The sequence below is a fragment of the Arctopsyche grandis genome, chromosome 13, assembly GCF_051622035.1.
Source record: "Arctopsyche grandis isolate Sample6627 chromosome 13, ASM5162203v2, whole genome shotgun sequence".
Taxonomy (NCBI): domain Eukaryota; kingdom Metazoa; phylum Arthropoda; class Insecta; order Trichoptera; family Hydropsychidae; genus Arctopsyche; species Arctopsyche grandis.
The window spans coordinates 9,507,395-9,521,309 of NC_135367.1; the positions used below are offsets into that span (position 1 = coordinate 9,507,395).

The window sequence follows — 13,915 nt, forward strand, 5'->3', positions numbered from 1 at the left end:
GCTAAGTATTATTGCCAGATTTATTGATATCCACACCGGGACAGTTTAATTGTATTCCTACACCCCCCCTCCACCCCAGGCACAAATATTACAAGAATGATAAAAAAACTTTGTAAAGAGCGTAAACTTAATAAATAACATTTTAAGTCCTTCCTTTTATAAACTAGTATTTCCTTTTTTTTCCAGTTTATTTAGTTGTTTGAATATTAAATGAAATTAATTACATATTGTCAAAGAAAATGGAAAAAAAGTTGATTTTATCAATCTCGCTTTTCTTGCTTTTTTAACCACGGATGTCCACATCTACGGTGAGATTGAGATTCGTGCATTTTTTTTTCAGTTTAATAACTGCGGAAGTTTGGTATTTCTGAACAATGAAAGGTCAATAAGCAGCTATCGAAAACCGAGACATTTGGCTGTCCCGAATAGTCCCTTCGGGACGCCGGGACGAGACGCTTGAAACCGGGACAAACCCGGAATACCGAGACGCCCGGCAGCCCTACCTAAGTAGCATCTTTTGTATGGCATTCTTTTGAGAATATTAATATATAGGTATTTTTGTTAATTGGTTAAGAGGGTTTGGCTGTTAGGTTTGCAGTTAAATCTTAGCAACAAAATATGGAAATGTATGCATCGTATTATACTCACAATCCAAGTCGTGCAGCAGTTGTACGGCGGTCAAAATTTTAGCCCTGTGATCGGCGTTCATAATGCCCAGATAGTCCAGATCGGACGGCTCGATCTCTTTGAATAATTCCAGGTCTTCGTATCCGTTCATGACGAACACGGACGCGTATTCATGCAAATTTATTCTGTGCAGCAGCTCCTCGACGGTGGCCGGTCTCGATTTGTGGAAACCGTACATGGCAGCGTTCTTGTGCAGCCACTTGGTGCTCGAATTGTTCCTCATCAGCCTGTCGGGCAGCACTTCCACGTTGATGAATTTGAAATGGCCGACTCGGTTGTGACAGATGCCCCTCCAGAGGCCGGAAGCGTTCATGCTGATCACGTCGATTATGTCGCCCTTCTGCAAAACAACGCATCGTTTACAAACGTCACCTCTAGACTCACCCACCGGAGGTATCGTCGACGAATGGTCGTCGTGGTTGTGCGAATTCACCTTATATTTCAAGGCGTCCTTATCGTACGAACTGGGCATGTGGTCGATCACTGCCCTAGCCCTGCACAGAATCTGAGGTCCGTGTCCCGTGGGACTCAGCTCCCGGTTATCTTCTGCTGATATCGAAGAGTGGTTGCTCCCGGCGCGGACCAGAGCTTGGGTACCTATTAATGAAAAAACAAATTGTCAATATTCTGAATTCAACATAATTACACTTACAGGCAAACAATTTCATATAAACAGTTCCTCGAAGATCAACAACCAATATAACAAGCACAATACAATCAGTTGGATTCGTCAAAATATTCTGAATTAGTGGTATTCTCAGGAACGAAAATTGACTCTCAATATAATGCCGTATTCAAATCTGAAATGCCGTACGAAGAAAAATATCTTCAATGTGACGGATAGATGCGAAACTTGGACACTGAACGCCAGAATGCTGTATGCACTCAAAGGAGAAGGAAACGTTGTATGCTTGGCATGACGAATAACGATATAAAACGGAATACGTTAGTTAGAAGTATGACAAAACGGGTGATGTAATGGTAAATAAATTGAAATTGTAATCTACATATGTAGAAGAATAAATGATAGTTGGATGAAAGAAGTGCTCAAATAGTACACGAGAGAATGTAAAAGGGTGCAAGGAAGGAGGTAAGTGGGAGATGAGTGGATGAAATCAGAAAAATTTTGCTCAAAACGGAGACGAACGGAAGTGTATAAGAAGTGCATTTCATCCAGCAGTGGATGGCGAATGGCTGTGAATGATAATGATGATGACGTAGGCTTTCTACAAATGACGCAGTTAGAGGCGCTTCATCATAATCATAAGTCACCGTAAGTATGGGAAATATACAAAAATGTACCATTTGTTTATATATATTTTGGTGAAAGGAAGAAGCAGTTATGCCAAACTAAGTATAAATTTATGACACGTATAACTTTAAAAATCCTTTTCATTTATAAAATAATTATCATAAATATAATAAAGTGTACACTTAGAATTTAATGATCATAAACAATTTTACAGATCAAGCGAATTGCGATGTGAATTAGTTGGATAATTTGTCATGGTGATTTATCGTTGCGATAAACTAGTAAATGTACATATATGTATGTTACAGTTGACGTGTATTTTCAGTTGTACATATGTACATATATTCCAACTGGCGTTTTATGTCATTAATATTCGAATAAAATTCAACTAGTAAATTTTATATCTACAAGCGCAAATACACTTTCAACAATGTGCACCAGTTGTAATATAGCAGTTGAATTGTGACAGCTCTGATGTTTTTACGAATGCTTTATAATTCAATAATGCGTTAATATTTGCGAATAAAGGTAAAGAGTACCGTATAACGATAGCTCTAATAATGTGTTCAAGATAAAAATGTGACTTTCAAACTCAATTTACTAGACGAGTGACGTTTTCACGAAAACCTAACCTCTCCATCTAACCTGGTATCAAATTATAGTTGAACTGTATTTTCAGTTGTAATATATTTTGACCAGTTGGAATGTAATTCGCCATATGAATCAACTTACGTATGTTAGACGGAATATATTCCAACTAGTCAAAATATATTACAAATGGAAGGTACTCTTCATCATATGAACATCAAAACCATCTCCAAAAATATTGTCAAAATCATTTTTTCTCAAATAAAAAAAAAGATTCCCTTGAAACGAATTCCCAACAAAAGTTACGTAACTTGGCGAAGTTAAATATGTATATAAAAAGATCTAGTAGATCATTCTATAAAATGCAAATGTAAAAAAATACTACTAATACATATATGTATGTATATGGGTTAGTTCCACTATTGTAACTAAAGTATCTGACAAAGTACACAGTCTGATGGCGTGACAATGGATTTGTATGAAACAGATACTCGAATGGTACCTAATAGACAGTACTCATACGTTGCACGATACATTAATGAGTACAAATAATACATCCATATATACATATGCTAGGACGACAAATCTATGTATAATAGGAAACAATACAAGAGGACTTCATATAACAGTGAATGCTGCATTGACAACATTTTGATGATTACAATCCGGATTAAATGTACGTTACTTATAATAAAATATTAAATATAGAGTGTACTTACTACTTCCAGAGCCGCTGGGTAGGCTTTCGAATGAACTATTTGAACATGGGAAAGCTTGATCGTTGTTCGTTCTTCTGGTCGGTTGATCCACTGGTTGTTCTTGTCGTAATCTTGATATTTTCCTTTGCACGTCTTGTCTGAGACCCCTGACTCGACCCACCAGACTAGAAACCCCTTCGCAATCGTCAGCAGACTATAAAATCGATTAAAATACAAACTTAGCTATTTGTAACGAATTCGAATTAACAACATGAAGATCGTTCAATAAGTTTGCACGAGTTGACTGAATCATACTTTAATTAATTAATTTTTAATTAATGACGGATTACTATATATGTATGAAAAGTGGCGTAATGAAGCATACACCCATATATACAATTATATTGAACGACCCTTTACACTTTATAAAATAGAGCAATTTACATTATGTATCGTCGCTACGTGTTGTGAATCCGTTTCGCTCTCCTCTTGGTCTTCGTAGTCCGAGCTGTGCGGCGACAATTCATCTTCAGGCCTCCTCATCCGGTAGCCGCTCATTTGTCTATATCCGGTCTGGTTAACCCTTAGCACTCCATCGGCGTGCTCAGACCGGCTCGTCTCGACCGACAGTCCAGAAAGTCTCGAACTGACGGATTGTATGTCGGAACCGGCGTAGTCGCCGCTCTCGCGATCCCTCGCCGATCTCAGGGGGATGATCGTAGGAGGATACGGTCCAGACTGGGGGAGGATAAGGCCCCTCCTTGTAGCGCCTCTGGAGCCGTCCCTGGGCAGGGATATGTCTCCAGCACTCCTCAAAGATATGACTCCTTCGCCCCGTGGCTCGTTGCGCAGGTTCAGAGTGAAGCACACCCGGCCATTTTGAATTGTGGCGGTCGGAACTGGTCCTCCTCCCATGAGGAAGTCCTCTGGATCACTCTCGTATGGTGGTTCATCGTACCAGTGCCCTGGAGCCAGACCCATCATTCGGGCGTCTTCGTCATACATGTAGGTGTCATCTGCAAAATATGTCTCAATGTAATAAAAATTGCTAACATAGTACAAGTAGCCTTTCAACAATGATTCAAAACATTTTTAGTGTACATATGTATAGTAAAGACTAGACTCTTTATATTGGGCAAACTGATTAATTAATTGCTTATATCATTACAAACTGGCTCACATTTGATGCAAGTATAAATATCAAGCAGAATAGACTAGTGGTCAGCATATAATGCTTGAAAAAAATTGGTCACGTGTTCAAATCCCACTGGTTTCTGCTGGCTGAAACATGGATTAGTGACTCATTTCCTATCAGACTTTGCCAATTAATCTGATTTTCATTGAGACGGTTCCAACAAATTGGCAACCTAACCCGTTTTCTCGAAATTCTCGAGTTTTCACCTATCTCGAATTTCGCTGTAAAATGCTGCAAACTTACAAATTTGATCATAGAATGTTTCCGTGGATGTTAATTGATTCACTGAATTATTTAAAAATTTGACCACATATGCTCCGTGAATTTTAATTGATCAAATATACAAAGTTTATGGCCAGGAAGGAGCATTGGGGTTACCTGTTAGGCCTTCCTGGTATAAATTAAAAATAAATAATAAAAAAATAGTTTTTTAAAATTTTGTTAATATAGTAGTAAAATTTTGTATATAAAGTAGCCCAATAAGCCTAGTAGACCGTACTTGGCTCCATTATTTTGATTTGGATGATATTCAAGGATAGCTTTATACTAGTGAACTACGAATAGTGCATTGGTAGAGCTATTGCATACCAGTAGAGAGATCGTCGGTTCAAATTCCGACCAAATACGCTGCTGGCAAAATTTTGTGGTTATTAAAACACAGATCGACCGTCTCTTGATAAATTTTTTTTGATTTTTCTAGCGTAACTGTTGTGACGGATCCAATAAATCGATATTTTCTACCCAGGATTCTCGCAAATTCCAGATATTTGCAACTTAACTTTGTTAGATCTTATAAAAGCTACCCACGTAATGTATTTCTCGCAAATTTGCTATACGTAAAAAATATTTGATTGCCCATAGATGTCTTTATTGTATTATATACATATGTACATATACTGTTAGAAAAATTGCTAAAATTAAGTCTTGCGACAAGTTATTGGAACTACTTTGCAAACGTGTTATTTTGTTGTTAAATATGTATGTACAATAATAATAAATCTATTAGTATTTAGTAATACTGCCCTTTTTTTTAAAAAAAAAAAGGGATTCTCTCGATATTATATATTATTATTTTTTTTAATGTCAGAATCACCCTGCCCCACTGACAGGATGTTTTATTTAAGGACGAACTTAATGGTAAACGGGAGCATATTTAATTTAGAATTTAGCACATGTCAGACATTTTTTATGAAATGCAAATCGCGAGAATTTCCAGAACCTAGAAAAAGAAATTGATGGTTTGACATATACATACATATACAAAAAATAATATAACCACATGTGTCGCCTTGGGGTCAATTCCTGTCATAGCAAATATGATTTATGTATGTTTATAAGTAAAAAAAAAGAAGTACACTTGTATAAATTTATCACATGTTCATTTTAATTTGGTAAAATGAATAAATTTTCGCATTCAATTTGATATCTGTCAGTCAGATCTTTCTAAGACTTTCATAATGAATGTGTGAGTTTACGTTTATTAATATTACTTAGTTTGAATTCAATACTAAAAAAACACATACACACAAATTATTCAATTAATATATTATCTAGTACTGACGAGAATATAAGATGCAAATTTGAAGACAGGTAAGACCTCTCTACTTACATACATACATAAGTGACGAATGTACATATGGTGTTAGTTTGCTATCACACGTCAAACTTAACTTGTAGTGTCAGTCAAGTCTACTCACATTAATTACACACATTGGATCTTGAAATTTCAACTACATATAACTAACAGTATTTACTTACTGATCCCGAAAATGGTATTGTGTTTAATAAACCCAAAATCTAATCGTTCAAGTAAATTAAAAACGGAAAGAAAATTGAATCGGGTAGGATACGGCGAAGGATTAGCGACGAAATATGAGGTAGCCGGCTTCGAAAGGATTTTATATGGAACCTTTTGCCGCCAACTGGAAGTTCATTGTGAAAATTCAACCGGGATATAACAAGGAGAGAAAAAATGTCGGGTCTGGCGTTGTAATTTCCAAATATTATCGATGGGCTTAGAGCGGCGGCGGGGGCTAAGCGGATTAAGTCCCAACGTACAAACTCGACACACTCAGGGCTTCCAAAACCCATCAATTCGCAAAAATCAAATCAAACAAGAATATTTCGGGAACACTCTATTTTTATACTCCTCCATTCAGATGTGACCTTTACGCCAAATTAGTTCTAAATATAATACGTACACTTAAATATGCAAATTAAATTTGTAACGCTTACGCACAAGCAGATATTTACGTATGTACATACAGAATGTAAATACAAACATATATGTGTATATATAAAACAAAAATATAAAATAAATTATTTAGACTGCGAAATATCGCTTCAAATCACCTGGAGAGTTGCACTAGTAAGGCTTTTATCATCCGTCTAGAAACTATACCTATAAATACATATAATAATATCAACGACTTTTACTATAAAAAAATCGACAGTCCGTATACCGTATAATATAAATAAATAATTTGTATTTGTTTGTACACTTTTTAATTTAGAACCAAATTTGGTATACGATTTCATAGTACTATGTACCTACAGAAGAACACAAACAACATTTTTAATTATTTTTTTAAATATCACCCGGCCAATGATGGGCATTCAATTATCTTACAAAAATATATAAACATATATCTACATATGTTCAATTATCCGTTATATAAATTTTCCAATTTATTTGATTTTATTGAAACGGTTACAACAAATTTGTGTCCCTGTCCTATCTCTCTCGGTAAAAATTCAAATTATTCAGCAGCTAGATTTTCGCAGATTTACTGTACTGCAAATATGTATGTCGATAGATGTTCCTGTGGATGTTAATCGTTGTTTCTCTTTGCCTTGTATAATACTTAAAATACTGTACAATATTCGACTATAGATGTCGTGTTTAATGTAAATATATAATTAATAATTAATGTATGTGTATATAATTAATAATTCTTAATCTGTACAGCAGAATCGAATGTGCATTATTGATTGAATAAACAAAGAATAAAATTGGGCAATCAAATTTGGTATACTATCTCATTGTACGTTTTATTTACCGTTTTCATATTTTTTCCCAACTTTTGCCAATCTGAGTAGCGCCGTGTAATTCGGCTAGTATACATATATACTCGATTGAGCAGGTTTCTTGAGAAGCGCGTAATAAATGCTATGAAACAGTCGGTTTAACAAAGTAAAAAGAAAACTGTCATAAAGCGACCTACCGAAGTGACGCGGCGTGAAAACCGGAAAGCCGGAAAACTTAGCGGTTGAAAAAAAAACAACAAACCAGCAACGAAGAAAAGAAAACAAACAACGGTGCTACATTGAACAACAAAACAGTTGTTTCAAGCTACCTATGTACAAAAGAAAACCGGCAGGGGGTTGTAAAAGTACCGATCATAAAGTTCGTCGATCAAATTTAACCGGTCGTGCCGTTTGCGACAGTAAAACCGGAAAACGGCGTCTGCCAAACTGAAACTACTTAAATTTTTAACTGCCCTATCCCAAAACCGAAAGCCGAAAAAGTATCTCCAATTTGGCCGAAAATAGACGTTCATTTTATAATACGAAAACTTCAAACACATAGAATAGAAGTACGATTACAAGTTTAAATACTACATAGCCATCATCACCATCGGTTTTTCAAGTCATATTTTATACTCTGCTGGATTAAGTCCTCTCCAAAATACTTCCACGCTTCACCAATTTGATCTACGGCCATCTTCATAGCTTAACTTGAGTACCATTTTACATATGTAGAAACATTCAATTTTCATCTTCTAGAATTTAGACAATTGGGTCTAAAAGACTACTTTATGCACTACATAACATTCTGAATTGACTGGATATTATGTATATAGCGCTATAAACGTTTATGTAAATTCTATATTGATTTTTTTACTTACATATTCAGGTGAGGATTCATTGAGTATATTTGAAATATATTTCGATTAAAATTTCTGACTTAAAAATTTGTCATATGTACATAGTAAAATACGCTACAATGGGAGACAAATCTCAAGATCTTATTTTGTTATCACATTTACAAAAAAAAAAAAACTATTTACGTTATTTGTGTGTAAACGTGAAGCCAAAACTTAATTGCTACTCATTATCATAAGAATTATCCAGTCCGTTATTAAATAGTTTTTTGAGTATTTAAAAGACTGCAACTATAACCACTATATAGAATCATTCGACCGATTGTATTGTTATGAATAGCATTTGGTAGACGAGTTGTTGTTTGTTAAGAAAATTTTACGACAGATAGACAGTTACGGAGTGTCTGCCAAAATGAATACCCACTTTTATATACCTATTATATAAAATATTTAAACAAAAATGTATGACTCACCTCCCATTGGTCCTCTAACGCCTTCCCTTCCTAAATGTAGTAAGCCATGCCTAATGTCTCTCAATATCTGTGAAAGCAAACAAAAAAATAGTAAGTTTAAAAGTATTTTATATACAACAAAAGGCTCATGCAAATTTGAAAACAATAATAATTAACAAAAATATATTTATGGCGTTTCAAACGTGGCGATAGAGCCATCGCATGTTATGCACGTTACGGGTTTCACGCTGGAAAAACATAAACACTAAACCTTTCTTCCTGGCACGTTTATTATAAAATAGAAACCCGATAAGCAATAAATAAAGTCCGGTGCATGCGATACATAAAATATTCAACGGCAAAATATGTGACCAAAGATATGGGCCGGTCGTGCGAGAGGAGAAAAACACAAAGAGAAAAGGAGAGGATACGAGAGAAGACGTTGTACGGCGAGAAATATTGCCGAATGGAAATTGAAAAAAGGAAATATGGCCAGTGAAAAGGGAAAAGCAAAACCGGTCGACAGGGCTGAGAATGTCTCCGATGAACACATTATAAGGGTCGCCCTTAATTTCTCATACAATTTTATATACGAATGTTTACTGCGTTGTAATCTTTTCTAATAAAGCATATCGGTATAGTTTCCCAAAGTTTGCGTTGTAAAGTTGCCGGCGAACAATATGCCGTTGAATAACTGGGTCAGAGATAAGGCCCTGTGCACAACTGGGACAAGAAAATTGGACGGGACCAGAGAAACAGTTTAACTGACACATAATTTAATGGGTTCTGCGACACCCGGCAATGAAACGGTCGAATGGGAGAATGCAAACGCAAGCAGAATAAAACCAGATTCAAATCGGGATAAATAAAATATAAAGTTGGAATGGGTCGACGAAAATGAATAGTGCTGATGCAGAATGCAGGTTATTTTGAGTAATGCTTTCGAGGAAAACAGAACGGAAATAAAAAAGATGGAAAACTCATGCCGTAAAAGAAATAGATATGCTTCTTCCTGAGACGCACGAAAGGGTTGTTCGGCGTAGACTCAATTTACACTTGATCTATTTTATGACTATGGGAAAGAAGAGTCAATATATTGCAATTGTTGGAAATTTCACGGTCATATGCGGGAATGGTATCAGGAATTCCGATCAAAATTTCGCGATATGGTCGTAAAAACAAGATGCTATCAAAATATATAGGTTATGGGATGCCAATATATCTTTGATCAATATGAATACTTTCAACTTTAGTATTCCAAGTTTGTCAACGTGTGAAACTCTATGTATAATATAAAAATTCGACAGTTTTCATTACTTAAAGATACTATAAGAGCTCTGCTAAAATAGCAAATCCAAAATTTCATTGGATAAATTAAAATTCTTTTGGTTTTCTGGAGCGATATTTGAAAGGATATTAATGAAGGAATTGAGATTTTGATAACGAGATAAAAAATTAAGTTTATGTAATCAAAACTATTTTTAATACATATAATAAAGTCGTACTAGAAAAGTAAAAACGAAATTTAGGAGGGAAGACTGAAAGTACTGTGATTTCCAGAAGCAATTTGAGATGGGATTTTTTGGAAGATACTAGTAAGTGTATTGATATTTCAATAAGGATAAGCAAAGTTAATTTCATGTGTTCCAAGCTATAACAGTTATAGTAAATACAAAGGTTTTACGGAAGTTGTATAAGAAAAGGGGAAAACGAGATGACGGAAGAAAGATAGAAAGTATTGTGGTTTCCAGATGTGATAGACAGGTTCTTTCGGGGGTTATGAATATGAAAAATACATAGAAGTCTATGTAAAAAGTTGTAAGAACAGTTATATTACTTTTAAATAATGTATGAAAGAAATGGGGTGCCTAAGGTTTCTTAAAGAAAATAATAAGCACGAAATCAAATCAGCAATTACGTGTTGAAACATAGACGAATATTTTTTTCGTTTTGTTAAATATTTGTTTTTCAGATGTATCTTTGAACTTTAGAGATATTGCACGAATATTAAAAAAGAAACATTGTAGAATTTTCATTTTCCGGCGAAGGGAAAAGTTTGCTCGCGTAAGTGTTACTCGGTGTTCTTTGATCCTAAATTACGGACGAGGAGAGAAAAGAGCAAATGTTAAGGAATAATAATAAACAAGGAGACCCGCAAATGTCGAATACAACAAAGGGGACAAAAAAAAACTCATGCAAAGTAACATGATGATGACAAGGCGGCTCTGAAAGGACTCCAGTTTGTACGGGAAAAGGGCGAGTTAAAAAGTTGTTTGCTATCGAATTTTCTTCGGTAATTCTTACCGCATATCTTTGTCGGGGAAAATCGAGAAGTTTTCCCGCTGAACAAATTTTGTTTTTAAAAAGGTGGAAAACGTACGTAAAAGAATCGTTACCTGTTTCAATTCGCAAGAGTTTCCGTACGATAATGGAAATTTTAAATCGGAAAAACTTTCATTTCACATTCGGATATGATAAAAGTTCAATTGGTTTAATATGCTTTTTCCGTCTAAGTGGATTCGTAACACTGATAAAATTGCATTTTTAAACTAGTTACGAAGCATTATTCATATATCTACATTGTAAATGTGAAAATATGCATAATAATTCAGCACATATTCATCCATACGGATCTGGGTCGTATATTCGCATATTAGTGCAAAATGAACATTTCTAGACTGAAAAATTTCAAAAAATCAAATTGCAATAATAATGAAACGGTCTTTATACATACTGCAAAATTTCAAAGTAAACACATGCATAAAAAAATGCAAAATAATAAAAATGTAAAAACGTGCTCAAAACTTGACTAATTTAGTCGTACCTCTTCGTGTTCCCTATGAAATTTCTCTTTTTTCTTCATCGCTTCTTGAACTTTTAACTGAAACAAAATACAAGACGAATAAGTCACATCGTCCAACTGTGCAACGCAAATTTAATCCATCTCATTGAAACTTCTAAGATAATAAGTGATCATCGAAATAATATAAGAAAAGTATACAAATCAAACGAATATCTATACATATATACATACATTTAAAACGTTTAGTATGCGTGCTGATGATTTTAACACATAAAAAATATTAGAAACATGCTGTACATGCAAACACTTTCATTGAACAAAACAATAATAACAAAAATAATGGAAAAACACAGACAAACGAATATTCAATTAGTAAACGACGGTCGAGAAAGGGTCGTGTGCAACTGTTTCTCAAAATATCAAACGTATTTTTTCCAAGCCATAAATATTTAGGTTTAAAAATTGCGTGGTGCTCGTAAAAAGCTAAGCGGAAAACAGATGATTATCCCATAAATCTGTCCCGTGTGGAGGTATAATCCGAGCTGAGCAAAATATCTCTTTTGGCTCCATCCCCTATTCCACATTTTCCCTTTTGTTTCGGTATCTATGTATAGCATGTAGAGGGATGCAGAAGTATTATGTGATGATTGAAAACTTCGCTATATAAGAAATAAGCTGCACACGTTATCAATTCAATCAATTGTATGAAATTTTGTCATGATTATCAATTTAGAATAAAATGATCATAAGCTATTTTTACAATCCAGAGCAGTGATTGATTCAAAGAAGCAAAAATTGTGTGTGTGTTTCGATTTTAAATGTAAAATATTTTGATTATTATTGTTTCAACTAAGAAAAGCGAATCTTTTTGTTTTTAGGAGTGAATAAAGACGTTGTATGATACAGCAAAATGTCTTTAAAGAAGTATTAAAATCGGCAACTTTGCGAGATGTCGTCATTCGAAATTTCATATCTTAAAGCTTCAGCAAAATCCGTGCTGCGAATTCGTATTGAAATTCAAATTAAACGGGAACTTTGAAAGTAACTTTCGAAAATACCCTTATATTAGATAGACGTCTCTTATAATATATACTCGGCAAAGAGGAGTATCTTGTAATTAATTATATTTCCTCATTTAAATATTGTGTATTTAGCATGAATAATATTTATTAAAACTCTCTGTTATATACATAATATGATGTTTACAATATTGTGAATGTGTATGTGATGCCTGTGAAGAGAGATTATAAATGAAACATTATTCAATATTGACAAATATTTATTGATAAATTTCAAATATAAATGATTCAAAGTTAAATAAACATGCAGAAGAATATTTTGTCAATACAAATAACAGATAGACCCTTAACCGGAAATAATTTTCACCTTAACAAAACATTTTACATGCTTTTTCATTACAAACAATGCATTTGTAAATGTCGATTTTTTTAATGATTTTTTTTTTTTTATAAAACCTTCACCTGAATTTTCAAATAAAATAGAAAACAAAACAAACAACCACGATAACTCTTTTTTGATGGCAAATATTTACATATCACGAATTATTACAAATAGTTAAATATTTACAAAGCCCCATAAAACTTTCCGAGAAAAACATGCAAAATTCGACCATAGATCGACAACCGTGCAATGACTAGCAAGCAAAATGTTTCAAAAAAAATTCAAAATAATATAATAAACATATAGAAAGCTCCAAAAACATTTTTTTTTATATTTTATATTTAATTACTTACAAAAACCTTCTAAGGACTAAGTTTATTTAAAATTGAATTTAACTACTAATTCATTTCGTTTGTTATACAACGACAACTATGTATGTATATTAAATTCTCAATCGGTCTTTGACCGTTGAATCAACTTGTATCGTAAGAAACCTACAAAAATATATGTAGAATAGATTTATAAGTCATATTGTTTTATAAAATTTAAATCGCATCTACATTTAATTCCTATAAAAATTACGTGAATAACATTTAAAATGATTAAACCTATAAAACTGTTGATTATTGTAAATTCATTTTCCAAATAACAACATCGTTGTATTTATGAAAACAATTAATTTTAAACCTATAAAATCTACGTCTTCTTAAATGAGATCATTACTTTAATTGATAAACGATAAAAAATGTATAAACGAAAGTGCTGTAAATTGTATATTATGTTGGTAGTGATTTTTCAGTGGTAAATAAATACATATAATGTGAAATTCGTCACAAACAAAAATCTGCTTTCCACAGATTTGTATTTCGACGAATATGAATGAAAATAGTTCAATAATGAAAATGAATCATTTTAATTATTCAACTACTTCGTATACGTATATTAAATAGTGCAA

General features: G+C 33.7%; 1 protein-coding gene across 2 annotated transcripts in view; it reads right to left on the bottom strand.

Moving 5' to 3' along the window:
- LOC143921097 (uncharacterized) overlaps positions 1 to 13,915 on the bottom strand; it is a 378,172-nt gene that overhangs the window by 2,514 nt on the left and 361,743 nt on the right. For both annotated transcript variants that reach the window (XM_077444224.1, XM_077444225.1), the window contains 6 exons: positions 11,581 to 11,637; positions 8,778 to 8,844; positions 3,670 to 4,241; positions 3,247 to 3,439; positions 1,121 to 1,284; positions 649 to 1,027 (listed from right to left, as the gene is read on the bottom strand). In XM_077444224.1, the coding sequence (XP_077300350.1) occupies positions 649 to 1,027; positions 1,121 to 1,284; positions 3,247 to 3,439; positions 3,670 to 4,241; positions 8,778 to 8,844; positions 11,581 to 11,637 (1,432 nt within the window). The remainder of the gene's footprint in view (positions 1 to 648; positions 1,028 to 1,120; positions 1,285 to 3,246; positions 3,440 to 3,669; positions 4,242 to 8,777; positions 8,845 to 11,580; positions 11,638 to 13,915) is intronic.